At 39.6% G+C, this 15358-nt stretch overlaps 1 protein-coding gene and 1 pseudogene across 1 annotated transcript; one reads left to right on the top strand and one right to left on the bottom strand.

The window, feature by feature from the left end:
• Positions 1–5281: 5281 nt before the first annotated feature.
• On the bottom strand, positions 5282–7368 carry LOC139853833 (heat shock 70 kDa protein 4-like; annotated as a pseudogene).
• Positions 7369–9126: 1758 nt separating this feature from the next.
• Positions 9127–15091, top strand: LOC139853834 (uncharacterized). Its single transcript, XM_071843180.1, has 5 exons — positions 9127–9229; positions 10775–11446; positions 11546–12213; positions 12430–12659; positions 13198–15091. Exons 1-5 carry the CDS (start codon positions 9127–9129, stop codon positions 15089–15091), a joined length of 3567 nt encoding a protein of 1188 aa, XP_071699281.1.
• The last annotated feature ends 267 nt before the right edge of the window (positions 15092–15358 follow it).

The following is a 15358-nucleotide window of genomic DNA, read 5'->3' on the forward strand; positions in this document are numbered from 1 at the left end:
TCGGACCATTTCCAAAAGGCCGAGGTAATATTCTCATTTATTTTATACCATATGATATTTACGTCAGTATCTTACGCATACTCTGCACACGTAGGAAACATCAAATTCTTGATTGTTGCAATCCACTATTTCACTAAGTGGGTTGAAGCGCGACCGCTGGCAACGATTTCAGGAAAGAGGGTGCGAAATTTTGTATGGAAAGACATAGTTTGTCGATTCGGCATACCAAACGAAATCGTTAGTGATAATGGTACACAGTTTGCGGGGGATCCTTTTCGTAGTTGGTGCGCGGAGCTTAATATTAAGCAAACCTTTACTTCCGTTGCGCATCCGCAGGCGAATGGCCAGTGCGAGGTCACCAACCGGGATATAGTAGCTGGAATCAAAGCTAGATTGGGTCATGGTCGCATTGGTTGGGTGGATGAGCTACCAAAGGTTTTGTGGGCGCATAGAACAACGCCCAAAGCAAGCACTGGTGAGACTCCGTTCAGTTTGGTCTATGGATCAGAAGCTGTTGTGCCCGCAGAAATTGGGGTACCAACGTTCCGCATACAGAATTTTGACGAACAAAATAACTTAGAAGCTTTGCGGGAAAATCTTAATCTGCTTGAAGAACGCAGACTCTCTGCGGCGGTAAACGAAGCCAATAACAAGCAGAAAATTGTAAAGTACTACAATCAGCGTGTGCATTCGCGCTCTTATATGTACGGGGACTTAGTTTGGCATCAGAATGGCGCAAGTCATGCGGAGGATACTGAGAAATTGGGCCCCCGCTGGGAAGGTCCGTATAGGGTAGCAAAAGCAAGCAACACCGGGGCATACCATCTCGAGACATTAGATGAAAAACCTGTGAAACGCACTTGGTACGCGACATTGTTGAAAAAATGTTATATGTAGCTGGATGGATCTGATCACTCCAATTTATTTTAGCGCATTATTTTTTCTATGTATTTTTCGTCCGTTTGGATGTGTCGCGGTTGTAATCATTATTAATGCCAATTAAATATTTACTCGCGCATACTTTTGATGTGTATTTCTCTTTTTTGTATACGTTTCCTGCCTACTTAAGGGGTGTCCTCTAGCCCCCGTGCGGCAGAAGCCTGTTTGGTTACAAGGCTAGATATTAACGGCAGGTAAAGGGAATTGGCTTTCCCCTAGCCAAGCGCCACGCAGACTAGATGGCTGCCAAGTCGACTTAAAACTACAAGCATTGGTTTGTTTGTGCGTAATTACTCTCGCATTGGTTTGCTTGAGGAACTCAAAGTATAAAAGCATTGGTTTGTTTTTAGTTGCGTTGCTTACCATACAGCTAAAGTGCACCTCTAGAACATGACAAAGTAATAACGCAGTAGCTTTTGAGTCTAAATTGTTAAAGGTAAAATTGCTAAACTATTGGTTTATTTTACGCAGTACCTGCGTATGCGCATGAGTTTTGGTTAACCATGTGATTAGGCATGCGGTCCACTATTTGTTTTGATTCGCGATATATAAACAATTAATACACAACGCATGCACAAAATAATATCATATATACAAAATCAAGATATTACATGACATCTGTTTCAAATTGCCTGCCTGAACATAGGACTTGCGGTTCAAACGAATACAAGCTAACACTAATAATCCTCCTTGAGGAACCCGTCAACCGACATATTCGGGTTTATCAGCAAAAGCATTGATCAGGGGATTGGGATGGCTGTGATGGCTTCTTCCGCCTCCATTACCACCTCAGCCGTACCCTCCTTTAGCTTCTTTTGTACGATGCCAGGGTACGGCGGTGTCAAACCGCAAGCTTGGATCACCTCCAGCACTGCCTTGTTGATTTCGTAGTCCTTCATCGCTTCAACGTAGGCGTTAAACTTGTCGAATACGGGCCCAGAATCCATCACCTTCTGCGCAATGGTAGGAAGGGCGGTGCGAAGCTTTGATAAGTCCGCCTCTGCCAGTTCGCGGCAAGTCACCGCGTCATCCTTCTCCCTGTTCACCCTTTCCAGCTCCACCCGCAGACGTTCAGTCTCCCCCTTAGCTTGGTCAACCGCACCAACCAGCTCGCGGTTTTTCTTCCTTTCCTCAATCAGGACGGTTTTTGTTTCCGCCGCAGTCGCCTCTGCCGCTTTGCGCGCCTCCTCTGCCGCATCCCTGTCTTTCTTAACCTGATCAACCCCCGCTTGCACTAACCCTAGTTCTGTTTCTTTCCGCACGGCCACTTGATACAAGTTAGTGGAACGGCGGGCTTGATCCGCAACCATGCCAAAAAAGACAAGGCCGTTTTGGATGAAGGCGTTGAGCGCCTGATTAAAGGGCAGTGCGGCTAGTTGGTTGCGGAACTCGGCCGGGAAGATTTGTTGGAGGAAGGCGGATTGATCTGCGGCGTTTTCTGCCGATGACTGGGTGAGCTGCGCCAGGTTCGTCAATCGGAAGCTACCGTGTGGCGGGGTTGGTGTGGATTCGGAGTCCAGGTGTATCGTCTTGTCCTTTGACTCGGCGGTAGCTTCAAGGTCCGGATTGATCCGCGGTGGGGTGTGATGCGTCTCTTCAACATGCTCTGCGTATCAGTAAATGGTTACATAAATGCAGACTTAAGTATGCGGTATGCGCGAAGGGGGAACGCTTACCAGAAGATGGGGGAGGTAGATCCGCAGAACGAGGTTCGATGGGAACGAAGTTTTCGTTCCGCTTGTCCTCCCTCTGTTTGGGAGTGAGTTTCTTCTTCTTCTATTGGGGTTGGGAGGCTTCAGCGGCCTTGCGCTTATTACCGGAGGTGGCAGGTGCATTCTCGCCAGTTTTTTCCTGCTCCAACTGCTGGTTGACATTCTGCTTGCGGAAGGAGATGCCCGCGATCTCCTCCGCAGTCAATACTTTCTGCATCTTCATTTTTGCAAACATGCACGCATGCGTTAGCACATATAAATAGCAAACTGTTATATTAGTACGTGATTATACTATTCCTACCCTTTCCATCCGATCCGACTATGGCTGGACGCACATCTTCCCATGGCCCGTGTGAGGATATCTTCCCTAACCGCAACATCACGTTCCCGTATGATCGGTGCACCAGCTGTGCGTTAGCGCACTCCTCCAATAGTTTTGTTTCCTCGTCATCGAGGACCGGGGTTTTGTTCACATCCTTCTCCACCTTCTCACACCTTATAAGCGTTTGCGGAAAATTGGTACCAACTACAGTTTGGTCAATGTAAAAGAAAGTTTCTTTCCAGTTACCCGCATTCGACTTTGGGGTTTTGGTGAAATTTTTTCGGGCGAAGAAGGTGAACCAGGATTTGTGGTGATTGGCTAAGCGGTATAGATGACAGAAAACTTTCACCAACGGTACCTTGTTGAGTGCGGCGCACCACATCTCAAACAGTACTATTTTACCTATGGCATAAGGGTGTAGTTGCCTTAATCCCACTCTGAAGTGATCCAGTACGCCTAGGAAGAAGTCGGAGGGGGGAACCCTAAAGTTGCCATGCTTGAAAGCATGTTCGTAGATGGTCACCTTCTTCTCCGGTGGCTCGTGAGCACGTTGATTGGGCAGGGGTGGCACCAGATTGTACTTTGCTAACGGTGGGTATTGTTTAACTAAGTGATCAATGTGTTTCTGCTCTATAATCGATCTAACACTATCTACATAGGTCTCGTTAGCCTTAGTCATTTTCTATAGAGTGATTAGAGAATTACTAACCTTTAGACGGTGGCCGGAGTATTTAGGATTTGATCGGAATTGAATATAGCAGCGTATTGGGGAAGATTGAAGCAGAAAAATGGAAATTTGTGTGAATTGGGGCTATTTATAGTGAAGATTTGGAGTCATGGGGTGGAATGGTGTGATCGTGGTTGTACACGTGTTACGCGATCAACGGGTTGCATTTTCAGTGCGCGCGTGGATGTCAGTTGGGTATTGTTACCTATGAGCGCGTGGCTGACACGCGCCTGCCAACTGCCACTTTACGTCTTGTCAGCCGAATGGGCTTCTGCGACAGTGACAGGCATTAAATGACCTCGAAACGCACGCGGAACATTGAATGCTGGCCGTTTTCTTTTTTTCCGCTTAATAGTTTGATATCATATGTCTTGCGCCATATAACATCAAAATGTGGGGACATAATGATACCGCAACCCGCATGCGCACCCCATATGTATGCGGCACCCACTAGTGTGCGTATGCTTGTGCTCATGTGCGTTATGCGGTATGCGGATTCGTATCTAATGCCTTTGTTCCCGGTACAGCGATTACTTGGCTATCAAGTAAATATCTTTTCCATAATTACATCCGTGATTCGGGGGAGTTCGTTATGGAAAGGATTGCCATTATCTCGGATGGTTCTAGAATTAGGGTTTGCCTATATATACAAACCCTAACTATCATTCTAAACACAATCACCTTACGTAATCATCATCTAATACACGTCTTGCATAACCAACATTGCCGAGCATCTTCCAAAGGTTAACAGGTTAGTTTCTTGATTAACTAGTACCTACGACCTTATTTGGGGCCTTCTAATTGACGATCGTCGTTAAAGGTGGACTTAATCACTTGGCCACCCCGCCGACATCATCATGTCGGCCAGGGTTATTCACGGTAGCCGGACCGGAGAGCCTTATTCTAAGATCCTTAAACCTCACTTTACGCGTTGAACATGCATATTACTTCTATGGTTAAAATATGCATGATCATACGCAATGGTTAGATTTCTTACCAGTGAACTTCACCTCAGCCAAGATATTTAGTATCAGTTGAATCAATATTGAAGCTAATGTTCATGTTTCATGAACCATCACAAAGCATTAATACAAGTTACGAATCCTATTTACATTGACAACGTACAAATATTATACTATTCTATTAAGCATAGCAGTAACAATCTTCATCTTAATTTATCTTCATTACACAACAAAGCACACTAAAAATAAAGAAAAGCCAGTCTCAAATAAGGTAAAATGTTTTAAAACCAAATCATAGAAGCAATACACTAGATATTCAATTTATTTTTATTTTTTTTGGGTCACAGTTCTTTTTTCGAATGCAAATATATTTGTATTTATAACAATAAAGCCGAAGCCCATACAACAAAATTTGGCTGCAGCCCACTAGGGATGTGCAGTCAAGCAACCTACAACACCTGAAGCAATTAGACCAGTCCGTTATCTATTACATACAGGGAGCAAAGTTAGCCTTGTACACCCAAAAACACCTATCAGGCTTATACAAAAGTACAATAAACTTAAGGACCACTAGGATTGGAACTCCAATCTTCAAAACCCAGCTCGGTTACAATAGATTTCACGTCTTAACCCTCTTCAGCTTCTTTTTAATCTCATCAGATGGTAGGATCCCAATCCCATCAATTGTTACACTTGCTTTATTACCGTTGGATACGACCTTAGCTGTGACCTTCAGTATACCATCTGCATCTATGTTAAACCAAACCTTCAACTTTTCTTTACGAGCAGGGACTGCCGGAACACCCTTAAGAACAAACTTATCAAGCAATATGTTATTTTTGGTATTACTGCTCTCACCCTGATATACGCGAAATGATACAGATATCTGGATGTCTAATTTTGTATAATAATCATGTTCCATGATGGTGGGTATGGGTGTGTTCCTTGGAATCACAACACTCATATCGTTATCATTAACTTCAATTCCAAGAGAGAGTGGGGTAACATCTGATACTATCAAATCCTTAACACTTTGATTACCATTGCCACCCAAGTTTGCAGCCAACACGGCTGCACCATAAGCGACCGCTTCATCTGCGTTTATGTTTTTACAAAGAGGCTTTCCATCAAAGAACTCCGTAAGCATTTGTTGTACCTTCGGAATCCTAGTCGACCCACCAATAATTACTACATCATCAACATTCTTCTTGTCAATATTCCCATCTTTTAAACAACTTTCTACAACCTCAATGCACTTATCAAAGAAACCAGAGTTTAGCTCCTCAAATTTTGCGCGGGAGAATTTCATTGTAAAATCATTTCCATCATACAAAGATTCAATTTCTATTGACGTTTGAGTAGTAGAGGACAAATCTCTCTTTGCTTTCTCACATGCAACCTTCAACCTCCCCATTGCTCTTGTATTTCCACTCACATCCTTCTTTTTTCTGTTCATTATTTCTTCAACACAATAATTCACCATCACCCTGTCAAAATCTTCACCACCCAAATGAGTGTCACCACCTACTGCTTTTACAGTAATATTTCCATCTTTACTAATGTTCAAAAGCGACACGTCAAATGTTCCTCAGCCCAAATCAAAGACAAATACATTCTTATTTTTTGAACCATTTATGTCAGCACTCTTTTCTAAACCATATGCAATTGCTGCTGCTGTTGGCTCGCTAATTAAACGCAACACATTAAGTCCAGCAAGCACACCTGCATCCTTTGTTGCTTGCCGTTGCTTGTCACTAAAATATGCAGGAACAGTAATCACGGCATCAGTGACTTTCATTCCAAGAAATGCTTCAGCAACCTCTTTCAACTTCTTTAAAATCATGCTAGATATCTCTTCAGCTGAAAAGTTTTCAAAGTCGCCGTTGTGTTGAACAACAATCATAGGTTTCTCCATAGACCCTTTAAAAACCTTATAAGGCAGTGATTGTATATCCTTCTGCACTGTGGTATCATTGAATTTGCTTCCAATTATACGCTTAACATCTGAAAGTATGAAACAATATGCATATGTTAATAGGTTAATTAATTAACTAGAAGGTTAGGTATTTTAAAATGTATCAAACTTTAATACATATTGTAGTGTTAATATCATTCTTCAGTGACATGGCCCCTTTTTATAATTATGGAAAAAGCCTTGCTACAGCCTACATGATACTATGCTAATTATAAACGAGTATAAACAGTTAGCTTGGTGCCAAAGAATGGACAGAGACTTAATAATTGAAAGTTAGCTATTATATATATTTATATATTTATATTTATATGTTTAAAGAACAAAATGTTTGCAGCTCTTTAAGAAGTATCAATATCAATATATGAGATTTAAGAAGGAACTCAATGAAGTGCAATTAAGAACTAAAAAGAACCAGTAGCTTTTAAGACAGTTCTTTAAGTCATGGTTAGAGATTTTGCTGATATATACCCTAGTAGAAGATTAATTAAAAGGACGAATTACCACTTACCAAAGATGGTGTTGGTAGGGTTCCTGTTGATCTGGTTTTTGGCACCTTCACCTACTAAGATTTCATCTGAGTCAGTAAAAGCTACACAGGATGGGGTGATCTTGTTCCCTTGTTCATTAGTGATGATTTCGACACGGTTGTGTTGATCGAACCACGCAGCAACACACGAGTATGTCGTTCCAAGATCGATACCAACTGCAATTCCTGAAACTCCTGTTGACATCTTGAGTAGCTTTTTCTTAAATCAAATAGTATGATCAGAAACTGTATACGAAAAATGTTCAAATTTTTAAATCTAAAGTTGAGAAGAAACACAAAGGACAATATTAGTAAACTGAAGTTTTTGATTTGTAATCAAAGATGAAAGATTGTGAAAGATTATACAATAAACTACTGTTACGCATTAAATATATTTAATTTCTTGTTTTAAGCCAAATTAAAAAAAAAAAAAAAAAAAGAAATTCAAATTTGAATAATATGCTACTCAGTAGTATAATGATGAATTACTATTACTGTTACGTCTAAATCCACTGTAAGCAACTACTTGAAGGTATACCTAGGTTATAGCTAGTTAATGCAGAGTATTTGATTTCATTTTTATCTTTATCTTGACCAATAGCTTGCGAGGAAACGTCTAGAAAGAAAAGATTAGCCACTTTGCTACCAACGAGACTTTGACATATGCACATTTATTTATCAAAGAATCAAAAGGAAAGTTGTCTGCAATACATCTACCATTTGTTATGTATTAAATATTTGTACTGTGCACAAAACTATGTAGTAAAAATATGAGTGAATATATCATTACCACATTACTAAAAACCATATACTACATACGTAGTATCACACACTCATCAAAAAATGAAAAAGTCAAAACGAGAGTACAAAGAGCTGCAACACACCTCAAATCTAAAAAACAATCAAGTAAGAGTGTGCTTGTTTACCTCTTAATGGAATGATTCAACGTTGAATGGTGAACCATTCAGCATTCAATGCGTTTGTTTCTGACATCTAGATGACAGATGATGCTGAATTGTTCATATATTCAGTGCTGAACTATTCAGAGCTGAGATAGTCTCTCAATCATTAAGTACATAAATTATATATAGTATCCTCTTTAAATTATATCAGAAAAACTTATTAAACAACTATATTCTAGTTATTATTCATATAAATATTAATTAGGTGATTTCACATCATTGGCATTGCTCATTCAAAATAATTATTAAACAGTTTATAGTCATTCAGAACCAAACTCATTCATAACCTTTGAAATCATTCAGATTATGAACCATTCAGCGCTTAACCATTCAGTTTTATTAAACGCACCATAAGGCTGACCTATTTCCATGTTAAAGTTGAGGGTTTGGCGTGCGCCAAAGTTTAACCATGATAGGCACCATAACTAAATAGGGCGCGTGAGTGGTGCTCCTTGGGGTTTGACTTTTTTTCTTCTTCGGTAATAGTTATTGAACGTTAATAGAAAAAAGAATTAAAAAGTTAAAGAAAAAAAGTCATTAGGTTTTTATAGAAGTTCACTTTTTACTAAACCATAAATATAACATGTCACACAACCATTCTATACAAAAACAACTTTAATTGATCCAACTTTTTTCATCAAAATAATAGCATAAAATTTTAATATTCTTCCCGGCACAACTATTTTAACGTAGCATTAGGCCTTCAAATAATGACATAAAGTTTTATTTTAATACTTATGACTTTGAACATTTTATGGTTTCTCAACATTATACATTTGTGGACATAAACGACGTTATATAAACGATCGTGAGTGATATTTTTGTAGACGTTTTGTCAAGATAATTAAATGGTCATGTTTTGTCAACTAAAGCACAATGCCCATCAAGCACACAAAACCACAAACTTCCGTGTCTCAAAATGGGCCACTCAATAGGTAATTAAGTATGGATTTAACAATCCTAACCCACCTCCACAAGTAAAGACCACGAGAGCCGATGACATGGCTGTAACTTGTGACTATTACACCAACAACCCGTATGCTTGTTCTTCGTTGCCTCAAACAAAGAATTTGTATGCTTCTAATGCCATGGGCGAACTAAAAGGTCACCTGTGGTATTTTTTTTAATGGCGGTATTAAGGTTAATGACGGGGGCTATTAGCCACCCACCCGGTCATATCAAGAAGTCGAAGTTACAGGTCATGCATGCAGGATTGCTTTTAGGTCCACCAACATGTGCTTCATAGAAGTCCAAGAGTTTATCAGTACTCTAAAGCAATTGGTGACATAGGGAAGTTCCCTTAAGCTTATATAAATATATTATGTTCTTTCAGTTTCTTATGTGAGACACACAAACCGATTAACTCCAACAAAGCCCACTTCCTACGCTCGTTAGGAGGAAACCTTAGGATATTGCACCCAAGGAAAACCCCATGAGGGAACCTTGCTAAATATGGGCATGACTCACTATTTGCAACAAACTTCCGGAGGACTCCATAACCAATTGTAAAGCAAATTGATTATGAAATCACCACTTAAAGCTCAAACTTGAGACCTCCCGAACACCCAGGAACAGGTGGTAACCACTCAGTCGGTTGTCACCTGAGAATATAATCTAATTTGGAATGATGGGGTTTTATCTTTTCTTGTTAATAAAGTGGTTGGCTTGTGTATTGGGGTGTACATTCGTCCAGATCAATTTATTGGATTTAAATGAACATAAAAAGGACCCGGTTTTGTGTCACTTTTTTTGTGATACGATAGTATATGGGTTTGTATATATGAACAGGTTCCGAAAGTTTTAAATCTCTGCTTTAGTTTTTGTTGCCCCAGTTAACTATTTTTACATAATGCTGGACATGTTTTTGGTGATGTTGAATCCCTTGTGTTAATGTCGTTTGGTTGAAATGGTATGTTGATAATCTTGCATGTTTTACTAAAATGCTTTCCATAAGTTCAATAGAAGCTGGAATATTTTATGTGATGAATGAAATGTATCTTTGCATTTGGTTATATCAGCCAACAAGATTTTAACTGTTAGAATTCAAACATATCAGGCAACATGTTTTTATTAGAATTCAAACATATTATGCAACATGTTTTCCAGTTAGACTTCAAACATTAGGCAACATGTTACAGTCAGATACCAACGAAGCATTGCTTCAATGGTATCCAATGCCTTAATAGGGAGGGCCCGTGATTAGTTGCCAAGCAACCCGGGTTCAATTTCGAGGAGGGGGAGGTTTTCTCTAGAATTTACTGCGATTAGTTGTCAAGCAACCTAGTTCCCGCGATTAGTTGCCGAGCAACCCGGGATGATCCTTGGAGTTTCCTATCTAGCGTGTGTGGGTCGCAAATGAGAGTATTTGATGTGAAAATTTGTAGAGATATGTATTTATGTGTATTTTCACTTGTTTATATTGTCTAAGGTGTATTTTGTAAATTCTCTTTTCCATAGTTTTGTATTTATACCTTTGATTGGGTTGTTAATAGATTAAGATGGAATCAATCTTTTCCCAAATTCTGCTCCGTATTATTATGGTATCAGAGCTATTTTTTTGGATCTAAAATTCGTTCATTTTTTCTTCTTCTCGATCAAATCTGTGATCATAGTCTTGTTTTCTTTTCTTTGTTTTTGTAATTATGTCAGATACTTCTAGTCATGATTCAGGAAGTGTCACCAATATCTCTGTGAATGATGAACTCTATATTCATCAAAACGATACTTCTAACAATTTCACTTTGGCTACACAAAAATTAAATGGCGATAATTATAATGAATGGAAACGTTCAGCGGAAATCTTTCATAGTGCAAAAAACAAGTTGGGTTTTGTTACTGGTATGTGCGCTCGTCCTTCTACAGATTCTCCCCAGTTGGCTTCCTGGGACCGTTGCAACAACCTGGTAATTTCGTGGATCCTTCATTCTGTTGAATCGGATATTCGTCGAAGCATTCTTTACTTTCCTACCGCAAAAGAGATTTGGAATGACCTAAAGGAACGATTTGCTCAATCTAGTATTCCTCGTAAGTTTCAGGTTCACAAAATTATCTCATCCTTGTCTCAAGGGAATACCAATGTTGCTACTTATTATACTCAGTTAAAAACTGCGTGGGATGAATATATGTTGTTGCTTGCTATTCCTGCTTGTTCGTGTGGGAGTAATACGGCTTTCATGGCAATATTACAAGAACAACAAATCATGCAATTCTTGATGGGCTTGAATGATGCTTACATGCTCATTCGTGGTAACATCCTTATGCAATCTCCGCTACCTTCTCTTAGCGAATGTTATCGTTTAATCATCCAAGAAGAATCTCAACGTGAATGCAACACGACCTTTTCTGTTGGTGTTGACTCCACAGCTCTCGTTGCTAACAGAAACAATTCTTTTAAATCTTCTTCTTCATGAAATTCAAAAGGTAATAACACGATTACTAATTCTAAGGGTGTTGTTTTTGGCCTTGCTCCCAATGGTCGGCGTTCAAAATTTTTTTGCACTTTTTGCAACGTTTGGGGTCATTCTAATGATCGGTGTTACAAGAATAACTCTTCTACTCAAGAGAAGCATCAGGTTGCTAATTCGGTTCAAGCTACTGTCAATGAACCTCACACAAACAATTCGTCTACTTCTTCTGATCCTTCTACTTTTACCAAAGAGCAGATGAACCAATTTGCTGCTATGCTCGCCCAACATAACTTGAATCCTCAGAATGGCTCTTCGTCTGATTTGTCTACTGCTTTCATGGCTGGTAAGAGATTTTGTTTTTTGTCTACTGATTTAAACAATCCATGGATTATTGATAGTGGCGCGACTGACCACATGACACCTCATTTATTTATGTTCAGCGAATACACTGTTGTCCATAAACCGAGTTTCATCGAGATGCCAAATGGTCAGAAGGCTCGCGTTCACCATGTTGGTTCTATTCGTCTAAATGACAATGTTATTCTTGACCATGTCCTTCATGTTCCTGATTTCCAATTCAATCTTCTTTCTGTTTATAAACTTTTACTTCAATATAGTGCTTCTCTCACTTTTACTCTTACTTCTTATCTCCTTCAGGTTCCTTTAATGGAGCATCCACTGGTCCTTGGTGACGTTTGACAAGGACTCTACTTTGTTGCTTCTCCAACCACGCATACTTCTGCTCACCCCATTTCGCTTTCTGCTTCGTTGACCAAGAGCTCGGCTTAACTTTGGCATTGTCGGCTTGGCCATTTGCCACTTGATAGGATTAAATGTATTAGTTCTTTATCATGTAATACATCTATTCCTGACATTATTTGCAATACTTGTCATAAGGCTCGAATGCATAGACTTTCTTTTCCTTTTAGTACTATTAAATCTTCTTCTATTTTTGAGTTAATACATGTTGATTTATGGGGTCCTTACTCTCGCCCTACACACAATGGTTTTAAATATTTTCTTACTATCGTTGATGATTTTTCTCGTACTACATGGACTCATTTATTAGCTACTAAAAGTGCGGCTTTTTCTACGCTTATTGCCTTTGTTGCTTACATTGAAAATCAGTTCCACACTTTTGTTAAAGTAATTCGATCGGACAATGGTATTGAATTCAAAGACTCCACGGCCATTAATTTTTATTTCACTAAAGGCATTATTCATCAAACGTCTTGTAATGCCACACCTCAACAAAATGGCATCGTCGAACGCAAACATAAACACCTTCTTGAAACTGCCCAGGGTCTATTCTTTCAAGCCAATCTCCCGATTGCCTATTGAGGAGATTGCATTCTTACCGCTTCTTATTTGATTAATCGATTTCCTCTTTCTATCCTTCAAAACAAGACACCATATGAACTCTTAACCAATCAGTGCCTTCATATGACCACATTCGCTCCTTTGGGTGTCTTTGCTATGTCTCCACTCTCAAACACGCCCGTCTTAAATTTGAATCTCGAGCTACTCCTTGTGTTTTCTTGGGATATCCATTCGGCAAGAAAGCGTACAGATGCCTTGATCTTCTCACTCGCAAAATCATATATAGTCGTGATGTCGTCTTCCATGAACAACATTTTCCTTTCCATTACTTACCAAAACACTCAGACTCTATTTTTTCCCTTTGCCTGTTGATGATCCCTCTCATAATTTCATTCCTACTGTCACCACCCCTTCTATACCTCCCGATCCTATTCCTTCTACTTCTTTCCATGATTCTCCTTTACACGATGATCCTAACTCTACCACTTCTGACTCTTCCACACAGATTCCTTCCGAACCTGTCCATGCTTCCGCACCTGATCCTATTTTTGTTCGTCGTTCTTCTCGTACCCCTGTTCAACCCTCTCACTTGAAGGACTACGTTTGCCCCAAGAACACTACTCCTAAACATTGGTGTAATCTTGTTTCTTATTCTAGCTTGCCTACTTCCCACCATGCATTTCTTGTTCATAACAGTCGTCATACTGAGCCATGTTATTACAATGAGGCATCTAAACACCCTCATTGGGTTCATGCCATGAATATCGAGATTGATGCTTTACAAGCCAATAACACTTGGGAAGTTTGTGATCTTCCACTGGGAAAGAAAGCATTGGGAAATCATTGGGTTTACAAGGTTAAACTAAAATCTGATGGGTCATTGGAAAGGTATAAAGGTCGATTAGTTGTTCAGGGAAACCACCAATGTGCAGGTGTTGATTTTTTTGACACTTTTTCTCCAGTTATCAAAATGGCTACTGTTCGCAGCATCCTTGCTCTTGCTGCTTCGAAGCGTTGGAAAATACACCAAATGGATGTTAATAACGCTTTTCTTCACGGGGATTTGTCTGAAGAGGTTTACATGCGGATGCCTCCCGGCATTCCTAATCCCGAACACAAAGTGTGTCGTCTTCATAAATCCCTATATGGTCTGAAACAGGCAAGTCGACAATGGTTTCAAAAACTTTCTCGAGCTCTTCAAGATCAAGGGTTTATGCAGTCCAAAAATGACTACAACCTATTCATTAAAAAGGTTAATAGTCAATTGACCATTTTTGCGGTATATGTCGATGACATTTTAGTGACCGGCTCGGATGCTACTTCTGTTTCTCAACTCAAGGACTTTCTTCATCGGGAGTTTACCATCAAAGATTTGGGTTCTCTTCACTATTTCCTGGGTATCGAGGTTATTTACCTTGACACAGGGTTTGTTCTGACTCAACGCAAGTTTACTCAAGAATTACTACATGAGTTTGATGTCTCGGATGCAAAGCCAACCGTTACTCCCCTTCCACAAAATATCAAGTTTTCTGATCCCTGCAGTCCGTATCTCAAAGACCCGTCACGTTATCGGTCTCTCATTGGTAAACTGAATTTTTTGACTCACACTCGTCCTGACCTCGCTTTTGCAGTTCAAACTATGAGTCAATTTATGCAACATCCACAACAAATCCATATGGAAGGTGTTAATCATTTATTACGTTATCTAAAAGGTACAAGCGGACAAGGTATTCTTCTAAATGGCTCCACACAACTTAGCCTTCATGCTTATTCTGATTCGGACTGGGCTGCGTGTCCCATTTCTCGTCGGTCTGTTACGGGGTATGTGATTTTGTTAAGCGGTTCTCCGATCAGTTGGAAATCTAAAAAGCAATCTACGATTTCTCGTTCTTCTTTCGAGGCTGAATATCGGGCTATGGCAAATGCTGCTTCGGAACTTACATGGTTAATTCGTCTTTTTGAAGAATTGGGTATTACTGACTTAAAACCTGTTACCCTTCACTGCGACAATCAATCTGCTCTCCATATTGCTAAGAACCCGGTCTTCCATGAGCGTACGAAACACATTGAACTTGATTGTCATTTTACGCGTGAAAAAGTTATGGAAGGCTTGATAGAGCTTAGCTACCTTACAACTCAAAACCAACTGGCTGACGTTCTAACGAAGATTCTTCCTTCTTCACAATTTCAGCAATTGTTATCCAAGCTGGGGATGTCTTCTTCCCATCCTCCATCTTGAGGGGGGGTGTAGAGATATGTATTTATGTGTATTTTCACTTGTTTATATTGTCTAAGGTGTATTTTGTAAATTCTCTTTTCCCTAGTTTTGTATCTATACCTTTGATTGGGTTGTTAATCGATTAAGATGGAATCAATCTTTTCCCAAATTCTGCTCCGTATTATTAAAATTGCCGATAAAAAAAAATACATGTTACAGTCAGATAATTGTAGAGGTCAGATTATATGATAAAAATTACATCGAGCATTCTCGTGGTTTACTGTAGAT

This window comes from Rutidosis leptorrhynchoides, chromosome 6 (genome assembly GCF_046630445.1).
Source record: "Rutidosis leptorrhynchoides isolate AG116_Rl617_1_P2 chromosome 6, CSIRO_AGI_Rlap_v1, whole genome shotgun sequence".
In the NCBI taxonomy this organism is placed as follows: Eukaryota; Viridiplantae; Streptophyta; class Magnoliopsida; order Asterales; family Asteraceae; genus Rutidosis; species Rutidosis leptorrhynchoides.

Excerpts from the sequence above, each read along its gene's own strand:
- LOC139853834 (XM_071843180.1), top strand. The coding sequence starts at position 9,127 with ATGGCTGTAACTTGTGACTATTACACCAACAACCCGTATGCTTGTTCT. Across the intron at positions 9,230-10,774 it reads TGCCATGGGCGAACTAAAAG|ATACTTCTAGTCATGATTCA; the intron begins GTCACCTGTGGT and ends TAATTATGTCAG. Across the intron at positions 12,214-12,429 it reads CTTTAATGGAGCATCCACTG|GCTCGAATGCATAGACTTTC; the intron begins GTCCTTGGTGAC and ends ACTTGTCATAAG.